The sequence below is a fragment of the Lissotriton helveticus genome, chromosome 6 (assembly GCF_964261635.1).
Source record: "Lissotriton helveticus chromosome 6, aLisHel1.1, whole genome shotgun sequence".
NCBI classification, from domain to species: domain Eukaryota; kingdom Metazoa; phylum Chordata; class Amphibia; order Caudata; family Salamandridae; genus Lissotriton; species Lissotriton helveticus.
Window position 1 is genome coordinate 9,262,889 of NC_136067.1, and position 17,378 is coordinate 9,280,266.

Genomic DNA, 17,378 nt, shown 5'->3' on the forward strand with positions numbered 1-17,378 from the left:
AGGTTTGGATTCAGGGTTTTCACCGTCACAACTATCCATTGTTAAATTCTTTTTCTGCCAGTGAACCCATTCAGATTTCCAACTCGCTGGTAACCCTTGCAGAGCGAGTCATTAAAATATCGACAAAGAATCAAGACAAAGAAATGGTGCTGAGTAAGATATTTACCTGTAACACTGCAGCCCTATGATTCTTACACACGTACTTTCAGTACTCTGCTGTCATGAACCGGGACATTATCTTTCTTCAAAGAACTCTCTACACTAGAGTCTCAATAAGGAAAAAGTGCTCAAGAAATGTCAACAGGAAGCCCAGAACCCGGTATGCGATGACAACATCTAGCAACTGGATCTTGTGTAAACCCCAGCACCCCTAGACTACACGCCATTGCAGTCACCACCCCGCGTGTCCTGCAGACAAGCTCAGCAGCTCTGGCGGTTCTGATCACTCCTGTAGCCGGGACACCATCCGACGGAAGACTGAGAAGTGGATGAATGAACCTGGATTTATACGGCACGCAGCTACTCAGAAGAGTGTCCCGGCACCAGCCACAGTAAAAGGTGAGGAAAGAATGCCAGGCTTACTTATGAGAGAGAAGCCAAGTCTTTAAATTCTTTTTAAACTGATACTCTGAGTCAATTTGCCGAAGGTCAAGAGGGAGTTTATTCAATGCCAAAGGATCAAAGTAAGAGAATGAACCTCCGCCAGTTTTAGAAAGGCAGAACCTGGGGACTGCAGCCCGGTATCTATTCAAGCAGGGTTCTCCGATAGTGGCCCTGGAGGGACAGATGCATGCCAGATTTTAAAAATACGTACCTTTATCTAAATGTGGACATGCTAAAAATCTGGCATGGATCCAGCGCGTCAAGACCGACATCGGAGAACCCTGTATTAGTGGAACGCAAATTCCCAGTTGGGCAGCATCGATGAATCCTAGCAGATACGCATCTTGGGCCGGTGTGATGCAGCGCCCTGAACATTAAACAAGATTCTAAAACTTGTTTATTCACTTGGAGCCAATGCAAGGCCTGCAAGTGTGAGGAAAGGAGCCCTCGTCGGTAGACAGTAATAAGCGAACCGCAGAATTTTGTATTACCTGCAGTTTTTTAACTAGGTAATGCGGGAAACCAGAGTAGAACGCACTTGCATAATCCAGCCTAGCCGTCATCAAGGCCAGAATCACAGTTTTCCTGACTGGAAGGAAAACAAAGTATAAAAAGGCCTAAGCCAGTTCCTACCACCGTATGTATTTGTTTTTGAAAGGCGAACTGCTTGTGGACCTTAACACCCAAGGTTTTGACCACCTCAACTTGCAGACTTGGAGGGAAAGCTCTCTCAGGCCAATAAATTTGCCAATCCAAGGTGAAATTTTGCCCAAAATAGAGACGCTGAGTCTTATCTGCATTGTACTGCAGATGGTTCAAGCGCATCCGTTGATGAACTGAAGACAGACATGGTTTGATGGGATCTGGGTAAGAACTTCACCTCTGTTAAATAAAAAGAAAAGCAGAGAATCCTCAGCATAGAAGATCACTGTGACCCAAAGAGTCTCCCCCAAGGAGGCCAGCGGTTCCATATAGATACTGAACACCGTAGAGCTAAGGGCTGAGCCCGGAGAAACTCCAGTTGACTTTTCTTATGCCGGAGGAATTTGGAGGCATTGAATCTTCCTGGCCCCCAAGATCGAGAAAGGACTTCAGCCACTTCAGTGCCGCACCCGATCCCTGGATCATATAGGTGAGAAAGCAGCCCGGGCCGGGGCACCATATCAAAGGCTGCTGCTAAGTCTGGCAGGATCAGTACAGCCCTTCCCCCGCATGGGGGGCCCCATTTATGAAAAGTGACGCATCGCTGCGAGAAAACAGCGATGCGTCACTTTTCATTGCGCCCTCTTTGCGACCCCAATGATGCGTCATATTTACAATATGACGCATCATGGCGCAAGTAGTTACAGATACGTCAGTATTTCTGACGTATCTGTAAGCGCAAAAGTGACGCATTGCTGGAATGTGTCACAACAGTGATGCAACTACAGCAATGCTCCCTTTCACATGGGGCAAGCTCCACGTGAAAGGGCCTGCGTCAGTCTTACACCTGCTGTGAGGCAGGCGCAAGATTTTGACGCAACGGCGTCCTAAAAGTGACGCAGTGAAATCTCATAGATTTCACTGCGTCACTTCTACGACCCTTTCTTGCGTCAATACGCCCCCCGTGCATACATTATACCTGGCGCAGGTATAATGTGGCGCAGGGGTTTACAAAGTGACGCATCTACCTAGATGCGTCACTTTGTAAATATGGCGCAACAAGGCGCCTTTTTTACGCCACTGCTGCGTCACAAAAAGTGACGCACCGCCGGCGTAAAAGTGACGCACAGCCTCATAAATGAGGCCCCCAGTGTATTTCTAACAAGCTCCGACACTTCCAGAAGTGCCGTCTCTCTACTAAACTTCGGCCTAAAGCCAGACTGGCTGGGGTGAGAGCTTATTTGATTCCAAGTGGCCCGACAGCTGCTGAGTTACTATTTTTCCCAATTCTTTGGACAGCGCTGGCAGCAAAGAGAGGAGCCTATAATTCCATGGGACATTGAGGGGGGCAGTAGATCTTTTGAGAAGAGGTAACATTTTAGCCTGTTTCCAAGTTGAAAAAATTAAGGCGGTTGACAAGGAATCATTTAGCAGTTTATTAACCACCAGAATGATGGCATCCACCCCAGAGCTAAAAAGAAGAGGGGGAGGGGTGGGAGGAGGGGTACAAAGGTGAGCCGGACTTAAGGTTTATGATAGCGGACCCACTGTCTGCCATAGAGAGGGACCTGAAGGAGAGGAAGGAGCAGGATACATTTTTTGGGGTAGTGGTCGCAATGTTAAGACAAGGACCAGGTGTCTGTGGCATTCAGACTAATTTTTATTTCCCGAGTTTTATTGGGGAAAAACAGCCAGTTGTTCACATCATTCAGCTGAGTGTTCCTTACTTCTTATTCAGGCTATTGTTTCTAGGATTTGTTTTACAATTTGGAACATTTCTCTTGCTTTATTTAGTTTCCTCAATCCTGCCTTCATAGTGTTCCCTTTTTGTTAATTTAACCAACGCCTGATATTTCTTAAGAGCCCCCTTTTGTTTGACTTTTTCATCAATTTTATATTCTTTGAGCTAATTCCTTTCTGCCTTTTTTCACAGTTTATTCTCCTGCTTTAGACTATCATTAAACCACGGCCCAGAGGGCCAGCCACTGCAAATGTTGCGCCCTAACAGTGGTCCCAGTTTTTCCACTGTATCGCAAATCCAGTAGTCAACCTATATGGCATCTGACTCGACTAAACCCTACAGTAGCGGGGTGGAGTATTTCAGTGCACTCAACAAATCCCTCAGGCCGCCGCCTTGAGTCACAGCCGGGAATGCTTCCCAGCAGAAGAGAGACCCTTGCTTTGTTCTGTGCCAGTGTTTGCAGGTGCTCTGCCCTTCCAGTGTCTGGCTCGGGAGAGCTGCGCCGCCGCAGGGCTATGGTCCCTCCACCGCCAGGTACAGCTGCCGGGTTGGCCTCAGTGCTCCAGCCCATCCGCCGCCATCTTGGGCATGGCGGCCTTTGGCCTCAGTGCTCCAGCCCATCCTTCGCCATCTTGGGCATGGTGGCCGTTTGCTTTAGTGCTCCAGCCCATCGGCTGCCATCTTGGGCATGGCGGCCATTGGCCTCAGTGCTCCAGCCGATCAGCTGCCATCTTGGGCATGGCGGCCGTTGGCCTCAGTGCTCCAGCCCATTAGCTGCCATCTTGGGCATGGCGGACGTTTGCTTTAGTGCTCCAGCCCATCGGCTGCCATCTTGGGCATGGCGGCCATTGGCCTCAGTGCTCCAGCCCATCCGCCGCCATCTTGGGCATGGCGGCCATTGGCCTCAGTGCTCCAGCCGATCAGCTGCCATCTTGGGCATGGCGGCCGTTGGCCTCAGTGCTCCAGCCCATTAGCTGCCATCTTGGGCATGGCGGACGTTGGCCTCAGGGCTCCAGCCTATCGGCTGCCATTTTGGGCATGGCAGACGTTGGCCTCAGTGCTCCAGCCCATCGGCTGCCATCTTGGGCATGTCGGCTTGGTCCGGAGCCCAGTCCTTACTGCCGCCGCTCACCAGCCCTCAGACTCCACCACACCCCCTCGAAGGTGCCGCTGGCCTTCCCCACTCACGATCTGTGGAGTAGGTGCTCATGGGACGGCTTCGGACTCCAGCACGTGCTGGGAGTCCGAAGCGATTCACGGAGGTCTCTCAGTTAGCGACCATCTTGATGTGTGTGTGCCACAACCCAGCTACTTCTCCTAACACTTGTTGACTTTATACTTCTCTTTGTCTTTTGGCTAAGTTCGTGCGATAGACATTGTGTATCCATACATACTTTTCTTCTTAAGGGTGATGGGTGGTTTGTATGTGAATGAAAATACAAGATGCCAGAGAACTAATATTCCAGTTATGGTTTGTGTTCTCTCCCAGCACCGTCTCTCAAAGAGTCTCACACACTTGCATAAAACAGGAGCACAGCTGAGGAGGGTAAGGAACCCATCTGTTTAAAGCGAGAGCAGGACACAGACAGAGAGGTGCATGCCAGGAGTTTGAATACAAAGAGGCCCACACTCCTTCTCATCCTTCAAGGTGACATACTGAGTGTCAAAAACGTGCTAATCATTGCAGCAGGTATGGATACCCCTTAGAAACAGTTCTCTATAGAAAAAATGAGTATTAGTAACATAGACGTAGTCATTTTAAGACTGAAACAAACCACAGCAGCACAAATGATTTGCTAAAGTGACATTCAGAAAGAATTGAAGCTGAATATCTCAGAAGAGTGCTGGAAATATGTCAGAAGGGGAAGCAGTTTAAAACGCATGCTGGCGGATTCTCCTAGGATAAATCATTTTTGGTAAAGCATCGGCAGAAAGCTTCACTGATAAAATGTACATTTCGAAGATTTTTAAAATAATTTTTAACAGATTATCTAAACTTTCAATAAGCAGCTCAGTAGATAAACTATAGACATAGAAAGCAGAAATGATCAGCAAAATTGAGGCCTAATTGCATGTCGAACATGAAAGGCGCTAACTCTTTAGAGTGTGTATGTACAAGGCCTATGACGTAGAAAAAAAAATAAAGGTGATGCTAGCTGACAGAACATAAGAGAGCGCCATGTTACTTTAGCAGCAGAGTGGCATTAGTCGTGCAAAACAAATTAAAAGAAAAGCTGCAGAGAAGAATCTTCTCCATCTGCCTCGATATTATCAGTGAGGGCAAACCGATATGCTCTCTTCACGGCATTTACCACCCACCCGGGGACAACCCCACCTTCTCCCAACAAATCATGGATATGATCTCAATCAATTCCGGACGGCAGCTCACCCAAATATACCTCGGTGACTTCAACCTCCACTGGAACGATCACAATGACGCGGTGGTAAATAGTCTTAAAAATTTCCTCAATGCCCTTGACCTCACCCAAATATGCAACAGCCCGACCCACGAGAAAGGCTCTATCCTCGACCTTATCATCTCCAAAGAAGACTCTATCCAACTCGAATCTATCCAACCCTGTGACTGGTCAGATCATCATATTGTCACATTCTTCATCAATGAAAAAGTCAAATTTAACCCGGCTCAATCCTCCAAGCCCAAAATCTGGAAAAGAGACCTGAAAAAACTCAACCCAAACTCTTTACCCCCTAACAGCTGCAATCTCCTACTTCCCCCTACCGGCACTACGGACGTTCAATCCTTGACTGACCACTATCTCAACGCGATGACCTCAATAATTAATGAGGCTGCACCTATGCAACTAAAAAGAGTCTCCACTAAAATCTCCAATCCATGGTACGACGGGAGTCTCAATGAGGATAGACGTGCCATGCGAATGGCAGAACGCACCTGGAGATCATCTCCTTCTGCACTGCACCTAAAAGCTCTGAAGAAAAAGAGAAACGCCTACTTCAGGAAAATAAAACACTCAAAAACAGACTTCTTCAGCCTCCAGCTCGACCGAGCAAAAAACCGCCCGAGAAAACTGTTTGAGCTAATCAGAACACGATCCAAGGAACAACCCCAGCCACTCAGCAATATGCGCGAGGCTCCCTCCTGTGAAGACTTCTCCGCTTTCTTTATCCAAAAAACTGACAACATAAAGAGCGATCTCCTCATTGACGCAAGCCTCTACTCCAAACCTAAAGTCAAGTCAAGTCAGAGAATTTATATTGCGCACTACCTACCCAGAGGGTCTCAAGGCGCTTAGAAAGGGGAGGAGGATTATTTGTCAAATATCCACGTTTTAAGTTGTTTTCTGAATGCTAGGTGGTTCTGGGTGAGGCGAAGGTAGGCGGGGAGTGAGTTCCATGTTTTAGCAGCCAGGTATGAGAAGGATCTGCCTCCCATGGTGGTCCTGTTGATGCGAGGTACAGTGGCGAGGGCTTGGTTGGAAGAACGTAGTTGGCGGGAGGGGGTGTAGAAGGACAGTCGTGAGTTGAGGCATTCTGGTCCGATGTCGTAGAGTGATTTGTGTGCGTGAGTTAGCAGTCGGAAAGTGATTCTCTTATTGACGGGTAGCCAGTGGAGGTCTTTCAGGTGACCGGAGATGTGTTCATTGCGCGGGATGTCTAATATGATCCTGGCTGAGGCGTTTTGGATTCGTTGGAGTTTCTTCTGGAGTTTAGCGGTAGTACCTGCGTAGAGGGTGTTTCCGTAGTCCAGTCGGCTCGTGACTAGAGCATGGGTGACTGTTTTCCTTGTTTCGGTGGGGATCCAGCGAAATGTTTTTCTGAGCATGCGAAGAATGTTGAAGCAGGATGAGGATACGGCGCTGACTTGTCTGTTCATTGAGAGTGAAGAATCCAGGATGACGCCTAGGTTCCGTGAGTGGTCTGTCGGGATGGGTGCTTTTCCAAGGGCTTCCGGCCACCAGGAGTCGTCCCATGCAGAGGGGGATGTACCTAAGATGAGGACTTCTGTTTTGTCTGAGTTCAGTTTCAGACGGCTTTGTTTCATCCATTCGGCAACTTCTTTCATTCCTTCGTGTAGGTTAGTTTTGGCGGTGCTGGGGTCATTGGTGAGAGAAAGGATAAGTTGAGTGTCATCCGCGTAAGAGATGATGTTGACGTTGTGTTGGCGGGCGATGGCCGCGAGGGGGCTCATGTAAACGTTGAAGAGGGTGGGGCTGAGTGAGGATCCTTGAGGTACGCCACAGATGACTTCAGTGGCCTCGGACTTGAATGGTGGGAGGCGGACTCTCTGGGTTCTTCCGGAGAGGAATGAGGTGATCCATTCAAGTGCTTTTCCTTGTATTCCGATGTTATTGAGGCGTTGTAACAGGGTGCTGTGGCAGACTGTGTCGAATGCTGCCGAGAGGTCGAGGAGGATGAGGGCGACTGTGTCTCCATTGTCCAATAGAGTTCGAATGTCGTCTGTTGCTGCGATGAGGGCGGTCTCAGTGCTGTGTTTTGCTCGGAAGCCAGATTGTGAGGAGTCGAGGGATTTGTTGGCTTCGAGGAAAGCGGCGAGCTGGTTGTTGACGGCTTTCTCGATGACTTTGGCCGGGAATGGAAGGAGCGAAATGGGGCGGTAATTTTTGAGTTCGGTGGGGTCCGCTGTGGGTTTTTTCAGAAGGGCGGTGAGTTCAGCGTGTTTCCAATTTTCCGGGAAGGTGGCGGAGTTGAAGGAGCAGTTGATGACGTCTCGGAGGTGCGGTGCTATGACGGAGTCTGCTTTGTTGAAGATGTGATGAGGACAAGGGTCTGTGGGGGATCCTGAGTGGATGAAATTCATCAGGCGGATGGTGTCCTCAGTGGAGATTGGGTTCCAGTCGTTGAGGGTGTTCACGGGGGGAGAATGTTCAGCAAATGGTTGGGTTGGTTGGTTTCCGGGTTGGTTGCAACCTCACTGCATAGCACCCACTGAACCAAAAAACAATGCTACATGGTCATCCTTTGTCACCTACTCTGAAGAAGAAATTGGCAAACTGCTCAGCACCTTGAAACCATCCAATCACCTCACGGACCTCCTTCCTGCTAACGCGGTAAAAGACTTTACCCCTTTGCTCCTCCCACTTTGGACTAAAATTATCAACAGCTCACTTCAACAAGGAACCATCCCTGACTCCCTCAAAGTTGGACAAGTCACACCTTTACTAAAGAAACCTACAGCCGACCCCTCTGATTTAAACAACTACCGTCCCATTACCAATATCCCCACTCTCGCCAAATTGTTGGAAAAATGCGCACAACTACAGCTGACTAAACACATTGATCAGTTTGATCTCCTCAACCCTCATCAATCAGGCTTCCGAGCGGGGCACAGCACTGAAATGGCTATGACTCACATAATTGACGACGCCCTTCAAATCCTAGATCAAAACGATACCTGCCTCCTCATCCTTCATGATCTCTCTTCAGCATTCGACACCGTTAAACATGAGAATTTACTCGAACTATTAAACACAAGAATGGGTCTATCTGGGACTGTTCTCAAGTGGTTCACTTCCTTTCTACACAACAGGTCGCAGAAATTCAAGAGCAACAACCTGATGTCCTCTCCAATACCTGTAACGCTAGGCGTCCCCCAACTCTGTTCAACCTAGTCATGGAACCTCTCACTACCCTGCTACAAGCATCCAATGTACACTTTCACATGTACGCTGATGACACCCAACTTTATCTCAAACTACAGTCCCCCAAAGACATTTTGCTCCTGAACTCAACGATCAGAAGCACCCAATCCTGGCTTGCCGATAATCATCTCAAACTCAATGCTCTGAAACCAGAGTTCCTTCTGATCTCACCGCCCGCGAAGATCTCTACCACTCAAACCTGGCTTAAGCACCTAACTGCACTCAACGTCCAACCGACCATCGTGGACTCAGCAAAATCTTTAGGCATAACACTTGACACCAATCTCAACATGCAGCAACATATCAGCAAGGCAACCACGGGGGCGAACTTCCAAATAAATACCCTGAGGAAACTTAAACCCTTCCTCCCTGCCAAAGACTTCCAAACTGCAGTACAAGCACTAGTCATCCCTCGAATAGAATATGGCAGCATCGCCCTCTGCGGACTCCCCCTAACTACTACCGCACCCCTAAGAGCTTCTCTAAACGCTGCAGCGAGACTCATCACTGGGTCAAAAAAACACTCGCATATCTCCCCTGACTTGAAACTCCTGAACTGGCTGCCTTTTGAAGCCAGAATACATCTGAAAATCGCCTGCATGACGCACAAAGCTGTCCACCTGAGTTCACCCGGCTATCTCACTCAGAAGCTGACAATTTCTGGCGGCTCTAGAAACACCAGAGGCACAAACAATCTTCTGCTGAAGCCTCGAAGATTCCGGAAGGAAAAAACGTATAAACGCTCCTTCTCAGGAATGGCGCCCAAGATCTGGAACTCACTCCCTCCTGAAACCAGACTCATCTCCTCCACTACACTGTTTAAGAAAGAAGTAAAAGCTATCCTCATGGCTAAATACACTTGAAGTACTATTTTGGACTCTTTTAAGACTCTGCACCGATCTGTACTACTTGTTCGACCCCTTTGCTTATTTGTTTTACCTGTATTATCGACTTACGTGATTTTCTATGCTCCCACGTATTTGTACTATTAGCATTACTGACGTACCTGTTTGACTATGCTCCCTCATGTTCCCCCTTTCTATGTAAAGCGCTCTGATATCTGCAAAGATCTTGTTCGCGCTATAGAAAACTTTCAAAATAAAATAAAAATAAATAAATCTTTTATTCTACTGCAAGGAGAACTATGTGTAAGGATTAACTACAAGGCCATCCGGCTTTGCATAAAATACACTCAGAAGGAAGATGCAAACTGGTTACAGTTGCTTGCTTTTAACAGAGACATTGTTCCAGCTTAACAACGCAGATACGAAAGGTTACACACAAAGGTTTTACATTGGAAAATTTAACATATTTAGGTCTGTAAAAGTTTTTATTGACATCACATTTATCGCAATACAACAGTTGTTCGAGGAACTCCCAACACATTACTACTGTAGCACAATATGGTGACAAGGTGATCGTAGGGGATTCAAATTGTATTCAGTCGTTGTGGTTGTGGCGATAAGGTCAGCATCTACTGTGTGGTCTACACCTAAGTGTAGGGATAATGGAGGAAGGAGAAATAAGAAAGAAACAAATCAACAATTCAAGATCTGAGATTCATTAAAAAGAAGCCATAGTGTTTGGAGACATGTCTTGTTTCCTTGCTGTGCGAAATAGGCCCTTGTTTTATTATGGAAACATGTATAAATAAACATACAGGGAGACAGGCGATTTGCAAAACTGGTCCTCGTCCTGCACACCACATGCAGAAAAGAAGAAAAGTGACCGGGTTTGTGAAAATGAGTTGGTGATTAGATGTGACTGGGTGGTGGGGTAGAGCTAACTTGGGCCATCTGAGAGGAGCGGGGCGTGGAGTTGCTGCGTCTGTGGGGAACGAGATGTCCTCGCGAGTGCTGGTGGGACAACCGTGACACCATGTGGTGCGGTACTGCAGATGTTTGTGGGTGACGTGTCACTAATGGAAGGAGTTCATCAGATTTGGCTTCCACTTTAAGTAAAACGGTCTCCTAACATTCACCTCCGACTCACACCTCATACGAAGCAGCCTGTGGGTGAGCGACCATCCAACGGGTCCCTGCCGGGTTTTGGTAGAACGACAATAAGGGCCTCACGTCCTTATCCCACGTCCTGTAGCCCCAGCCACCAGCTTGACCAATGGACGGAACTGGGAGGGTGTAGGGCAGTGATACCTAAAGTACGGCCCGGGGGCCGCATGCGGTCCTTTTGACCTTTATATGCAGCCCCCTGGGCAGCAGCAGCACTGGGCTGCTGTTTACTCGACTCAGCACTAACATGGAAAAAATATATATATATACAGCAAGCCCTTAATTCATGGTCAATTGCAGTTAGGGAAAAGAAGTAACTAGGCCCTTAACTTTAGGAACACCTTCATTTTTAAAGACAGCCACTAGATATACATGCTTTGCTTCCCCTACTCCCACTTTACTCCCCCCTCGACCCCCCGCATCAGTGCAGCCCTCGGTCACACCATAGACCAAACTTTGTGGCCCCCCCGGGAAAATGCTTGGAGTACTCATGGTGTAGGGAATCCCTCCCAGGCTCATCCGATGTGTGCAACATCACTAGTGACGTTGTATGCATATTAATGAGGCCGTCCATTAAGGAATTCACCGGCGCCCATATATGATCGCGAGATCCTTTCATTATATTAATCAGTAAGGCAGTGAAAGGGTGAATGTCTAAGAATTGATGTGGCGTTTTAAATATCGAATAATCACAGTTTTGTTTCTCAGTGCACTCTTTTTCTTCAATGTTACCAAAACCTTCAACGTTCGTTGAGTGCTCCTTCATCCGCTGCACCGTGTCTGACAGTGCCCTGAACAATGCTTAACTAAATGTGTCAGGCGAACCAGTCCCTTGGATGTGTGCACCTTCAATGAAGCAATGTGCTTCTCATCTCAATTCAATTTTATAAAAACAAAATTCTGATGCTTGTTGTTTCTTGATTACTTCATCAATTTATTAATTCATCTGGAATATCACCAAATAATTAACATGCAAGTTTCCTGCTTTACTAACAGACCAGACGAGTGATGTTACACGCTCATACTCAGACGGACCCCTGAAGAAGGGTCCATGACAGACCCAAAATGCATTGGCTTTAATAATAACATTGCGTTACCGCAGAATGATAGAAACAAGCTCCTGAGACGGCTGCAACGAGTCCAGAACACATCGGCACGACTGATCCTCGACGTCCCCCGACGCAGCCACATCACACCCCACCTGAGAGGCCTGCACTGGCTCCCCGTCAACAAGAGGATCACCTTCAAACTCCTCATCCACGCATACAAGGCACTCCACAACACCGGACCAGCGTACCTCAAGAGACGACTCAGCTTCTACACCCCCACCCGCAGCCTCCGCTCTGCCAACCTCGCCCCCGCCACAGTCCCACGCATCTGGAAAACCACCGGCGGCGGCAGATCCTTCTCCTACCTCGCCGCTTAGACCTGGAACACCCTCCCTACCAGCCTACGACAGACCCAGGACCTGCTGGCCTTCAGAGGACTTCTCAAGACCTGGCTCTTCGATCAATAGCGTCTCCCCCCCCCCCCCAGCGCCTTGAGACCCTCACGGGTATGTAGCGCGCTTTACAAATGCATTGATTGATTCATCCAAGGGACTGGTTCGCCTGCCCCATTTAGTTACACATTTTAAAATACAGAGTCATAGTGTATCTGAATTCTTCTAAACCCTTCCTATCCTAGGGCGCCAGTAAGAGTGTGCAATAAAACGCCAGGTATTCCACCCGAACCTCAAAGAGACTTTTAGAAGCTGGGACTCTCCCCTAAGAAAAGAGGAATTACCAGAGAATACAGGAATGCTCTGCAGAATTTCTCGATTTTTCTGAAGCGTTCAAGTTAAAAATAAGTGAACGAGAGATCATGCAATCCCGGTGAAGCAGTAAATCCCGACACTGGCACCACTGGGATACTGTGGTACTTCAAAGGAGGTCCCTAAATAAACCCTTAACTGCCCATCCTCGCAGCTCTCAGAACGTCAAGTGTCTAAAGAGAGAAGCCTGGTTATCCAATTGGAGCAGACAGTCTTGTGGCCTTGGGTACCCCAGTGGGAAACCACAGTAACACACTGACAAGAACCACTGACTGCCTAGGGACCCCAAGAAAAGTTCCTAGTGTTCCAAGGTCTTCAAAGTGCTAAATGTGCACTGCAGATTCAACCTCACTCACTAAAGAGCTGAAAACTCTGCATGGGAGGCCTGGGGACCATGTAGACGGCTACCGACCCCTCCAGAGAGAGCGGGAGTACCACACAGCTGGAGTTTGTGCACAAGACACGGAATTCAGTCTCACCTGCAAGGGTCGTAGCGCACCAGGATCACCTTCTCTTCGAAAGGGACGTTCTCCTTCCCAGGCTCGTAGTTTAGCCGCTGGAAGTCGATCATGCGGTAGCGCTGCTTGTGTCCCCCACCGATGCCGTGCACGCGGATCCGTCCTAGAAAGGGGAGAGGAGGCTCATTACCAAGCACTGATCAATGCCCACAGCGGATGACTAGCTGAAATCTACTGTTCTTCATTTAACTCGACTGCTGCGGGCCAGCAGTCCCTACTGTTGGTGATTTGTAAACACATATTTGAGCCAAGCCACAGGGAGCTGTGGAGTTTGTATTGGCCAACTCCCAGACCATATACTCTTTAAGGATTTACTGCACTTACAATGTCTAAGAATTGACTTAGACACTGTGGGGGTTCAGGTCGCATGCCACTGCACCATCACCTGGGGGATAGTGCACCCTGCTAGAGAGGTGGCTTACCTAGGCTCCAGGCAGTGGGTTGCAGGCATAGGACACAGGGATGTGTGCCATGTCGACGCTTCACTTTACTCTGCACCAAAACATGCACTCTAGGTCCCTGGTTGATATGAGGTAACTGTGCACTGGCAGCAGCACTGAATTAATCACAGCACTAGATCACTGGTTACTATGGCGGTCGCTGTGCGCTGGCAGCAGCACCGGAGACAAGGTTAACAGACCCTCTCCTGGGCTCAGGCTCACCTGTGTGGTCTCTTCCACCTGTTTTCTTCATCCCGATGGGTCGGATAGTGTATTTTCTCTCGATTTTCCATACAACATTTTTCTCATGAGCTGGTGATGTGTGGAATCCTCTCCATGGGGTGGTACTATGGATGCCCACCTGTATCCTGAGTGGCGTGGCTCTGGCATGTGGGCATAGAGCTGCATTTCCGTTTGCCTGGAGAAAAAGCAATAGTAACAGATCAAAACAGAAATAAAAGAGCAAACATGACTTTGCGGTGGCAGGAACACGTCAGAGAAACAGTGCGATAGAGCATGGGTTCAGCATCTCAGTGGAGCGAATGCGTTCAGTGATCCTATTAACTCCTACTTCTAGCAATGGAGGGGTAACTCTAAGGCAACACAAGTGCTCAAGTTAAGTTAAGTTAACATTTTGATAAAGCGCAACAGCTGCCCCAGCAAAGAGGCGTCCTGGCGCTGAGGAACCACAAAAGCTAAACTGAGGAAGGAGGAGGAGGATGGACAGACTTTTTAAGGGGAGGGGAACAGATGGGTCTTAAGGGCTTTCCGGAAAGCGGCCAGGTTTTCCAAAGAGCGAATGTTCAGTGGTAAGGCGTTCCAGAGTTTGGCTCCCAGAACCCTAAAAGAGCGACCGTCAGTACGACAGAGCTTTGTACGGAGTACAGTCAAAAGGTGCTGACCTAATGAGCGTAGGTTGCTCTGTGGCACATACGGTGTTAGGAGTGGGCGCAGAAGTTCTGGGCGTCCGGATTTGAGAATTTTATGTGTCATAATGAGGGTTTTGAACTGGATTCTGGATTCGATGGGTAGCCAGTGCAGTTTTCAAATAGTAGCTGTGACCGAACATCTGCGGGGAAGACCAATCAAGGCTCTTGCCGCAGAGTTCTGCACGCGTTGCAGTCGCGCTATCTCCGCTTTGTTATGTTATGTTAATTTCGATTTATATAGCGCCAAATCACCGACAGGTCTCTTAGCGCTTGCTTTGGGAACCCGTCCTGGCTTTCCCTGCGAGATAACCCCTACTGGGCATCCCCAAGGTGAAGACCAGGCATCCCATCGCAGTGGGGCCATAGTGGAGATTAAGCAAGCTATAGCCCAGAGTTGCAGAGTGGGAACCTATGATTCGAGTAGGCACCGAGGCGAGAATTATCGAGTACGTGGACATTTTGAGCTCAAGACCCTGCCGCGTCGGGAATTGAACCCTGGTCCCGGGTCTGACCTCTGCATCAGGGTCTGCCTCCTCTAACCAGTGAGCCACACTTCTCCACGCGCCCAGAAGTAAGACATTGGCGTAATCCAAACGGGAGAGAATTATGGCTTGGACAATGAGTTGGCGAACCTTAGAGTAAAAAAAAAAAACGAGTATGGGGTTGAGGCTCCTCAATAGGCCCACACAAGTGGCTGCCACTTTTTTTGTGTGGGCCTGGAAGCTGAGCGAGGAGTCCATCCAGACACCTAGGTTTTTGACCAAGGATTTAGGTGGTGGAATGGCGCCCAGAGACGAGGGCCACCAGTGCTCATTCCAGTAGCTGGTGTTCTTTCCGAGGAGCAGCACCTCCGTCTTGCCTGCATTAAGCTGCAGACAGTTGTCCGTCATCCACTGGGCTACTGCAGCCAGGCCATCCCTAAATCTTGTGGCCGGAGTAGAAGGTCCTTCAGTGAGCGTGATGACCAGCTGCGTGTCATCTGCGTATGACACCAGCGTAAGGTCCCACTCCTTAGCCACTGCCGCGAGTGGCTGCACATATAGATTGAAAAGGGATGGGCTAAGTGCAGAGCCCTGAGGGACCCCCTGTCCGATGGAGTGGGACTGGGAAAGAAACGGGGGAGCTGACACCCGGAAGGATCTGTCCTTCAGGAAAGAACGGAACCATTCCAGGGCAAGATCGGAAATCCCTACTGTCTCCAGACGATTTAGCAGAATGTTATGAGACACCGTGTCAAAGGCTGCGCTGAGGTCTAACAGAATCAGCGCAGCACTTTGACCGGCATCGAGGAACGTCCAGAGATGTTCAGTCGTGGCCAGGTGGGTAGACTCAGTGCTGTGGCCTGGTCTGAACCCGTTTTGAGATGGGTCTAGGATGTTGTTTAGATCCAGATGTTGGGACAGAACGTTATTTACATGAGCCTCAGCAAGTTTAGACAGCCATGGGAGCAGCGAGATAGGTCTAAAGTTTTCCAGTTTGGAAGGGTCTAGAGTAGGCTTTTTGATAATGGGGGAAACCCAAGCTTGTTTCCAGACAGTCGGGACGCTAACCGAAGAGAAGGAGAGATTCAGTATAGAGGCCAAGGAATGCAGAAAGAATTCTAAAGATTCAATGAATTGGGCCGGCCTCATTGGCTCTGCTGGAGAGCCGGACTTGACTTTCCTGCAGAGCTTAGTTAGGTCCTCAAACAAGATTTCTGGTATAAGCATCATGGTGGTACCATTAAAAATTGAGTTAGTGGATCAGGGCGGGTTAGAAGAGTGCTGTGGGAATGATCTGTAGATTTTTTGCACTTTTTCTATAAAGAATGTAGCCAGGTTCTCACAATGCTGCGCAGAGGTAATGCTGGAGGAGGGGGAAGTGCTACTCTGCAGTTCTTGTACCAGTTTAAAAATTACTTTAGCGGGATTAGGGCTAGAGTTAATTTTTTCTGCATAGAAGGAGGCGCGCGTGGAACAAATAGCTTTATGGTAGAGTTTTTGTTTGGCTAGATAAAACGTTTTATCCCTATCCTTATATTCCCTTCTCCAGACTCGTTCGGCTTTTTTACAATCTTTCCGCATGGATTTCAAGGTGTCGTTATACCATGGATTGGAGAGGGAGCTGCGCCCCTTGGTCCATTTGGCTGGAATAAGGACATCTAGTCCTCGAGTGATCCAATCATGGAAGGCATCATATGTCGTATTGATATCCATATTTACCTCGTGATGGAATTCACCTAGAGTGGAATGCAGATCGCTGGTAAGAAGTTTATGCCAAGGTCTCTTTAGGCGTCGGGTAGGCTCAGCCCTGTTGAACAAATCTCTAACCAGTATGGTGATTTTAATTAGATAGTGGTCTGTCCATCCCATAGGTTTGGGCGATTCTGTCCTAACCTCCGGGATGTTAGTGAAGACAGGGTCTAATGTATGCCTAGCCGAGTGTGTGGCGGCCTGGATAAGGGAGTTTAGTTGTAGGGCTGCAAGGTCGGCCAGGAGGTTCTTGATGGTAGAGTCTTGAGTCAGGTCGAAATGAAGATTAAGATCTCCTAATATAGTGAAATTGGCAGAACCTACCACCAAGGAGTTTGCCGTTTCAAGGAGGGCTTCGATGAATTTAGAAGCAGGTCCAGGGGGTCGATATATGTAGAGCCCAGATAGGGCAAAATGAGGGCCCTTCGTGATCTTGAATCGAGCACTTTCACAGCCCGAAATATCTTCCTTGGTGAAGGAGCAAATAAATTGCTTTTTATAGATAACTGCGATACCGCCACCTCTAGCGTCTCTATTCAGAGTCTTCATTAGGTAACTCTCTGGTAGCGTGAGGTTAGGTAGACTAGTCATGTCGTCCCGAAGCCAGGTTTCACATAAGAAGAGAATGTCAGGGTTCTCATCAAGTAGGAGGGTATTTACCTCTAAATGATGTTTTACGAGGGACCTAACATTCAGTTGGAGAACGATAAGAGGGGTATGTTTAGGCGAGCCTAATCTATGCCCAGAATGGCCGGGATTGGGTGTAGCAAAGTGGCAGGACTTACATTGAAGGCATGTCTGTCCGAGGTGACC

General features: G+C 48.4%; 1 protein-coding gene across 2 annotated transcripts in view; it reads right to left on the bottom strand.

Moving 5' to 3' along the window:
* MRPL2 (mitochondrial ribosomal protein L2) overlaps nt 1-17,378 on the bottom strand; it is a 58,937-nt gene that overhangs the window by 8,331 nt on the left and 33,228 nt on the right. For both annotated transcript variants that reach the window (XM_078647266.1, XM_078647267.1), the window contains exons 3-4: nt 13,628-13,823; nt 12,927-13,068 (exon numbers count right to left, since the gene is read on the bottom strand). In XM_078647266.1, coding sequence (XP_078503392.1) covers nt 12,927-13,068; nt 13,628-13,823 — 338 coding nt within the window. The remainder of the gene's footprint in view (nt 1-12,926; nt 13,069-13,627; nt 13,824-17,378) is intronic.